Here is an 8,920-nt window from a genome sequence, read left to right as displayed (position 1 = left end):
AAATATTAAATAAACACTTTGATAATTGCGATTTTTACGTACAATAATTATTATTTTAATAATTAGAACACAAATATATTTCATCCGTGTTACTTTATCGTTCTACTTGATAATTTAAATATAATTTGGGATATGAGAAAACGCGAAGTAAAACAATCGAATTATGGATGCACATAATTAGCATAACAAAAGTTTCTGTGATAAATTTTTGAATAAATAATCAATTTTAATCAGTAAATTAAAATACTTCATTAACTTAATATTCTGCGTTAATGTATATTTTACAATGTATATTTTAGAATAAAATATTTCAGCTAATTATCGATAACACGACGTTCGACTTTAACAATATAAAATATAAACAATAGGGCTCTATACGTTACCGCTTTATCATCATTTGCACAGTGACTCTCGAGTAATAAAGTAGTGGTGAGAAACGCTTCGTATATTATAATTTTTTTACTAAACACGATTATGATTATTCTTGAAACATAATTTGTTATATTAATAAATGTTAATTAATTAAAAATTAATTAACGACATGAAACATAATTTGTGAATATTACGACATGAAACATAATTTGTGAATATTAATAAATGTTAATTAATTAAAAATTAATTAACGACATGAAACTGTAATGCAACGATAAATTTTTATCGAATCGCAATCATTCATTACTGCGATTAAAAATTGAAACACATTATGCATAAAAGAGTATAAGAGATTATGTTTTGATATTTCGATCATCGATGCTTATTATAATATTTCTTTATAATATTAGAATATAATATTAGAATTAAATATATTTCAACCAATGCTTTAAATTTTCTCAATTTTTGTTAATTAAATACACAATTTAATCGAAATCTTATTATGTAAATTTAAATTTATATACTATATTTCAAAATAAATTCCAAATTATATATATATATATTATATTATATATTATATATTATATTATTAAATGGAGTGAGAGTAAAGGATTTGAGAGCTTTTAGTCTCACTCCATTTAATTATTTTTTATAGAGAGCTTATTAATTACAATTATTATATTATATTATATTATATATAAAAAAAAATTATATATAATATAACCCTCCCATGGGGTACACCTTGTCGTGGTGGGAGGGCTTAGTACTTGGATGGTGCCTTGAGATTTATTTTAAATTTTTCTATTTACGATAAATCTTATGGTGCTTGAAAGGGAAGCTAAGTACCCTTTCGCGTCGTCGGTGCCGTCAACGTGCCGCGGACGGCTGCGCTTCGTAACCGCGTTTTCGCGTTATAGTATTATCGCGTTATCGCGTTTTCGCGTTTTCAAAATCCCAATTTCGTTTTTGTCAACGAGTCTCTCCTTCCGACGCCAACTAACTGGGATGTTTCATCGAGTCGTTGCTTTGCGACGTACTCGCGCCTTGTGCAACGTGGCACTTGGTGATGCCGGCCGCGCAGAACGTATGTCCAGTACAAAATGTACATGGGCGCGCGGGTTCGATGCTTCGCGCTCGATCGGCTTAGTGATGAACACGCTCTGCTTCGTCAATTGATTTGGCCCGAATCGGTTAGAACTCGATCGATTGTTCGAAATGGTCGTCAATGGGTCCCTTCTCTTTGCTCGTCTACCTTACAGCCACACGCCTAGCGTGTGTTAACCCTGTCGAGGAGTCGAGTGGATTCCCTTAGGCACGATTTTCGCTCGGTAAAAGGGGTTGCCTCCCCATTTTCTAAATTGCTGAATGTTAGCTTTTAAAAAATGTGGGTATCCTCTTCTTTTACCGTCTATCAGCCTTGTGTACTGCGCTAGTGATATAGCATCCGTGCGGGTCACTTGAAATCGTGCTTAGCGGGTCCAGGTTCGATATGAGATAGGATAATTATGCGCGAAAAAGAGCTGGTGAACTTTATTTTCCTCTATTCCGTCAATCGTTTCGTCTTCTTTCCGGTTCGGGCCTAATCTTTGCTCGTTGTAACGTTGCATTCCCGACCTGGTGGCTCGAATTTGATTCTCGCGAAATGAAATGGGATTTTCGCTCGTACCGAAACCGGGAGTGCCGTACACAGTATATATGTATTAAATATATACATCGCGCGACCAAATTTTTAATCCGAATACCGAAGTAGTGCGGGAGTGCCGTTTAGTATCGCGCGTAAAATAACGAAAATAGCGATATAAAAATATCGCTCGTGAGTGCGGGAGTGCCGTTGAAAGTATCGCGCGTCAACAACATGAGAGGAGGAGGAGGCCTGGGAGAGGCATCTTGCATCGGCGGAGCAACCTGATGGTGAATATTTATTATTTGTATATCAATTGTTATAAATCGTACGCATAATAATTCGATCTTATTATTTAAATGAATTAAAGAGAAAATTAGAGAAAAAGATTTTTATAAAAGTTATATAAAACTTTTTAAAAAACTTTCTTAAAAAACAGTTTTAAAATTTTATAAAATTTTTCCACACGTGTTTATCTCTGCTTATTATTTTACACATCGGATATAAAATTCCGCGCGATAAAAATTTTTTGAAATATTGATTGCATTTTGTGAGCATTAATATAAATGAATTTTATATTTGTATGTTACAGACAACTAGCTTCGATAACAACAACTCCGCTGTTGCGCATCAGTGCCGGTGAGTGAGAAAAACTTTTATTTAACTTTAAGGTAACGGATTCGTAGAGATTGTAGATGTAGATTGTAGATTATAGATTGTAGATTGTAGATTGTAGATTGTAGATTGTAGATTGTAGAGTGTGAATTGTAGTAAGTCCGTTGCCTTAAAATGGATGAGCTAGGATAGATTAAATTAAATAATTTTTAATAAATTCTTTCGAAATGCTTTGCATCTATTGCGAAAATATATTGAAGTATTAATTTAAAAAAGAGAATCAAGAAAAGAAAATTTTTTTGTAAAGACTTGATTAGTTTATTAAATCAAGAGCACGCATTAATAATTTTAACAATTTTATCAATTTTTGATACTACTTTATTCTTATAACGCGCACTTATTTTATTCTAATTTCTTATATCATAGCTCATCCATTGTAGAATTTGTTTGTAGATATTGTTTTTAAATTTTACTTTAACTTAAAATAAAGCTAAACAATTAATTAATTAAATAATTGGTAATATCATAAAAGTTATACACACACATGAATTTTATATTTTATTAGAAAATATAGTATATAGAAATTTGTAGTAATTTGGCTTTATTTGAGTTAAAATAAAGTTATATTCAATTATTTAACAAACGATCGTAAAATCGAGCGATCGTTACGATGAGCGTGAAATATTTACGCTCATTTGCCGGCATAATTAATCGGCAAAAGAAGGAGTATTTATCTCCTTTTTCGATCTCTGATTAGAGATCGAGCGAGAAAGTGGCCAGGATCAACGAAAAGTAAGTTCAACACTGGCCTGAAGAAAAGCTTTACGTACAATAGTACGTAATGTCGGACATTTATTCACGCGGTTAGGGCATGCGGTTAGAGAATATGATTAGGGCACGTAATTAAAATAGACGTGATTAGAGATAGGCTTTCCTCGAATAATTTCACTGAATCGAGAAATAGGATTGTTAGGGCTATTAGGTGATCATTAGGTTTTTTTCCTTTCAAATTCCTTTCTATTATGTCATGCTATTAGGTCATCATCTTTTTTCCTTTCAATTTTCCTTTCAAAAAGTAGAGGATTGTTAGTGCTATTATGTGATTAATTTAGCTGATTTTATATTATGTATCTTTTAAGGAATCAGGAAATGTAGGTTTAAATAATATTAGGGAAAACAAATTAATAAATATTTCAATAATTATATTATTAATATTAAGAATTTTTAAGGGATCAATATTTTTTGAGTGTTTTTTTATAGGTATTTTATTTATATAAGGATGAAAATTAAATTGTTAACACTCAATAATTTGTATAGTAATACGAATTCTTTTGCGAAATTTTATGTACTTATGTAATACAAAATTTATGTACTTTTATGTAATAAGAAATTTTATATGAAAAATTTAAAATGGTTTTAATTTAAATAATAATTTTTACAAAATTTATATATTTATATACTTATATATACATTTAAGGTTTTAGTTTAAATAATAGTTTTTATATAAAATTTATATGTTTATTTTCTTATATATAGATGTTTGTGCATTTATGTATTTAAAATTTTAATTTAAATAATAATTTTTATAAAATTTATATATTTATATATATTTTGAGATATATATAATTTCATTAATTGTATTTCATTAATTTTATTTATATAAATTTATCTAAACAGCTTATATTATTAAAGTTTAATATCGAAGATTAAGAAAATTATTTTTTTCAGATATTTGTGAATATATATTGAATGTATATAATATTGAATATAGTGAATATTATGAACATATAATAGGATAGTAGTTTGTTAGGGCTACTCCATATAATGCTCCTCATGCACATGGTTCCGGGGACTTGCGTGTTGGAAGACTAAGGAAAGGCGCGTGGGGTTTTTAGTTGGTAGTCCCTGCCGTTAAAATGGCGGCAGGGAGAGCCCAACACTACCCCGACGGGACCGCTAAATAGCTAAATAGCGGTCCCGTCGGGGTGTGCATAAGGAGCATTTTCCCCACGTAAAAAAAAAAAAAAAAAAATTGTTAAATTATGTTGTATTACATTTTAAATTATATTATATTTTAATAATGAATTTCAACAATGAATAACATAATATCCGACATAAACAATACCGTGCTAATGATTTTGTTTTACGGTCTTGTTATGCAAATTTAAATTTATATACTATATTGCAAAATAAATGCTGCAATTGTATATATTATATTATATATAAAATTATATATAATATAACCCTCCCATGGGGTATACCTTGTCGCGGTGGGAGGGCTTAGTACTTGGATGGTGTCTTGAGATTTATCTTAAATTTTTCTATTTATGATAAATTTTAAGGTGCTTGAAAGGGAAGCTAAGTACCCTTTCGCATCGTCGGTGCCGTCAACGTGCCGCGGATATAAGTTATATAAGTAGTTATATAAGTAGTTATATAAGTTAAAGATATAAATATGACAATAAATATAGAAAAATTTATTTCATGTTTGAATATTACAGTATCTTTCGCGATTGAATAATTTATTTACAATCAATTTACACACATAAGTATCTTGTTATACAGCACTGATGCTACCGGCATTTCGTGCACATAGCACGGAACAAAACCAGAAATTGTGCACATTATATATTACCCTCTGAGAACATTCATGGACTTTGGCTTTGTAGTTCATGTCCACGTTTTCAATGTTCATAGAGGGAGTATCGCTTTCGGAGATCAGCTAAAAGCAGGAAATGACAGTCTCTCAGTCTTCTCTCTGCGACTAGTTGCAATCATTAGTAAACTAATTGTGCATTAAATACGAAAATTCTCAATGTGTTAGACATAATAATAAAATATCCAAACATGTAGGTTAAAATTTAAATTTAAATTTTATTTAATTTTAAATAAAGTGCTTAATATGCATATATGCAATATATAATGTATGTAAGAAATGTATGAAATGTAAGAAAAGATCAAGAAAAATATATAAAAAGTTAATTTTTGATGTGTGAGTCTTATTTCTGATTTTTATAATAGTTTCTTATCACTAGTTGCAAAGTATCGGATATATTAAGGAACACTTCTCTCTTTATATTCATCGTGCATTATTCAATCAATATATTGAAATTTCATATTTAATGCACAATTAATTCAATGCGAATTATTGCGATTAGTGCGCTATTTTAATTATTTTAAATTTCGTGGATTGGCAGCGCTGCATTTGAAAAGGCGCCGAGAGCGTTCGCAACGTTGCATGTTGCGCAAATCGCTCGCTAGATGGCGCGGCCATCACCGAGATGCGCGGCGCGACCGCTGCTGGTCTGCCGACAGTCAAAAATGGCCGGAGCCAGCGACTGGTTTAGCATCGGGAGCACGGTGCTTTGTAAAACCTGCCATGAGCAGGAGATAGAGGGTGAAGTGCTGGCATTCGATCCACAGACCAAAATGCTGATACTAAGTATCCTTTTGACGAAACGGGCGACCAATCGTTGTCGAGGTCGCACGCCCAGACTCATGGCGTGCGTGCGTGAGACGCATAGTGTAAATAACGACGGCGTCGAGTCTGCGACGACCGTTGACCGTGATTTATCGCATCATCGCGACGATCCTCGCGATCCGACTCGCCGCTCGTATTCCCTTCCCTTCTGTCATTCGGCTTTTCCGAATCCTCGACGCTCCGGGATAACTCGGTGGCGAGTCAGGTTAGTTTCGTCATCCATCATCAACCATGCCTCTGCCCTCCTCCATCGGTGCATTCGTTTTGTTGTCGATCATATATCCCGTCGTTGTTATCGTGTCTGTGACACCGCGCGAATTTCGTACCATGTCGAAAACACATGATCGCAACCACTTATAACAGTTCTCATAACAATTTTTTTTTCGAATTTACACCTTGTCAGTGATGATTTTTTATTGACAGTACAGTTTGAGCGAGATAAGCAGCTTGCATTGATTCCTTGTTACTTATAATATTAATCAAGATTGAGAAAGTGTCATTGAATATCTTAGTAAATACTGGAGTAATTCTATGACGAGCAATTTGCGAGCATAATTCTACGAGACTCGTTACAATGGAATTATATTTCATGATTATGATAATACACAAGTTTATCACAATTGCGATTATGTTATTGATAATGTTATCTGAAAACTAGGAAAGAAAGAATTAACAGTGGGTATTATTTTACTTATGGAATTTCTTTTTCAAAACTTCTAAGTTTTTTTACAATCCACTGTATTTTTATTTTAAATTAATCCAAATTTCTAAGATATAATTATACAAATTAATATTCATCTATTATATTTTATGGAAGAGTACTATTCCTTAACAACTTTCTTTAGAATGTCCATCATCGAGTGGTAGACCCTCGCTAAATGATGTACACATAGTAAATTTATCTCTCGTATCTAATGTTCAAGTGATACGAGAAGTTAGTCCTACTACCAGCGAACCACCACAGAGCCTTAATTTACAAAGGCTAAATACAAGAGTTCGTAATCAGGTTGAAGAGAAGAAGAGACTGGTAATGGCTCTGCAGGCCGGAGTATCTCCAGAGGGACAGAAACTCTTTATTGCTATTTCAAAGACTATTCAAGATATTACGTGGAATGGAGCTAATATTGTTGTATTTAATAATGTCACTATTAGACCACCATACAAAGTGGACAATGTTCATGGAAACACAGAATCTGGAGCATATAGACATGTAAAAAAAGTGGTATGTAAACATAAAAAGATTAAAATCTAATAAGTAATATATGCTAATGTATGTATATATACTTCTTAATTTATTAAAATTGCTGTAAATTTTTTTATCAACAAGTAATATTTCTAATAATAAAACATAATTTTATAATAAACAAAATTTTAAAAAATGATTAATAATTTAATTTTTATAAAAATGTGAACATTAATAAAAATCCCTCTAAAAAGAATAAAATCTTAAAAATCATTTTATCCATTTTCTTGCTAAATTGATACAAAGAGAAACATATCGAATATAAAACTAAGCACTTTTTTATCTATTTTACATTCGTATATCTTATCTTATTGCTACGGCAGGTTGAGAAACACATTAAAGATACCGCTCAAGCGCAGCAACAACGGGAACAACAGCAACAGCAGACACAGAAAGGCGGCGAACTGCAATAAGAGTCCAAAAAGGCACTACACCATCAAGATCGCTAAAGATACCTTTCAAGAAGTTCCAATGTTTGACAAAAAATAGGAAGAATTAACGGGATGTAAACACACAAACAGCCTGACGACAGAACAACATAGATAAGCCTAGATCGCGGAAAATTGGCATCTTCGAGTGAACTCCAATCGTTTGTTGAATGGAAAAAGAACAAATGAAGTGTAAATTCAAAGAAAAAATTTCACACATTCTTAACCCGAGTATTGTTAACAGTATCGCATGTGCAGCATTTTATAAATACAATCAGACGTATCATTCGTAATTATTAGTCATCAGCCTAAAAAAACTCTACAAAAGCAAGAACAGATCGACTGATTCAAGTAACTACCGCGTATTTGTTAAACACCACTGATACTACATTCGTATGTAATGTATATCAATGCACCGGAATATGCTGTAGTTTAAATAATTTAATTCAAATACGTTTTTAACAGTCGGTTTATCAATTATCGACATTCAGCATGAAACGTATTTTAGCATAAATTGAGATGGATTCCCCTTTTTAAACGCAAATCCACGCATTCTTAAGATAATGTATATTATTTAAGCCCGTATGAAACGGCTCCAATATTTGCAACAGCATCAAAGATAACGCGCGTCGCGAAGTAAAATAAAATACACAGTTGTCAACATCTCCAACGTTCCGTTCAATTACGTAATTTTCTCAGTAATAAATTGTGATTTATCATTAAGATCATTACGATAACTGTTTTGCAATTTTTTTATCCTTTTTGTCGCCAAATGAAAGAGATGTGTTATGCAATTTTATTAAATGCTGACGTACGAAAGCGAATTTCCATTTATTATCTTCGAATCTTTTCACGACATTTTTCTATTTTATATGTAAGAAATAGATTTTCTAATGGAATGCTAATAATAATTTAAACTAATTATAATTCAAATTTCAAAAGGTCGGCAAACGTGCTTTTTATCCTACTTTTGTAAATTAAGACGCGTTTAATTGATTTAAATAATCCCGTTTCAAAGCTAGCTTTATCTTATTTCAACAATTCCACCTTATGCTCGATTGCGCAACAAAATTTTCAAAAATCTTTCAATCGATAGGAAAAGTATCGAAATAACATTTATCAGCGATGTCTTCGAGTACGTGTGCTAAACACTTTTTATT

At 31.8% G+C, this 8,920-nt stretch overlaps 1 protein-coding gene across 1 annotated transcript; it reads left to right on the top strand.

Moving 5' to 3' along the window:
- The first annotated feature begins 5,890 nt into the window (after nucleotides 1–5,890).
- On the top strand, nucleotides 5,891–8,497 carry LOC105256297 (protein LSM12 homolog). Its single transcript, XM_011266098.2, has 3 exons — nucleotides 5,891–6,050; nucleotides 6,935–7,311; nucleotides 7,656–8,497. Exons 1-3 carry the CDS (start codon nucleotides 5,930–5,932, stop codon nucleotides 7,743–7,745), a joined length of 588 nt encoding a protein of 195 aa, XP_011264400.1. The 5' UTR covers nucleotides 5,891–5,929; the 3' UTR covers nucleotides 7,746–8,497.
- Nucleotides 8,498–8,920: the final 423 nt, after the last annotated feature.

Source organism: Camponotus floridanus, unplaced genomic scaffold (assembly GCF_003227725.1).
Source record: "Camponotus floridanus strain SB8 unplaced genomic scaffold, Cflo_v7.5 scaffold3, whole genome shotgun sequence".
NCBI lineage: Eukaryota > Metazoa > Arthropoda > Insecta > Hymenoptera > Formicidae > Camponotus > Camponotus floridanus.
Note: the sequence above shows the minus strand (reverse complement) of the source record. Positions and strands in the feature narration are given on the sequence as shown.

Excerpts from the sequence above, each read along its gene's own strand:
- LOC105256297 (XM_011266098.2), top strand. The coding sequence starts at position 5,930 with ATGGCCGGAGCCAGCGACTGGTTTAGCATCGGGAGCACGGTGCTTTGT. Across the intron at positions 6,051-6,934 it reads GACCAAAATGCTGATACTAA|AATGTCCATCATCGAGTGGT; the intron begins GTATCCTTTTGA and ends AACTTTCTTTAG. Across the intron at positions 7,312-7,655 it reads ATAGACATGTAAAAAAAGTG|GTTGAGAAACACATTAAAGA; the intron begins GTATGTAAACAT and ends TTGCTACGGCAG.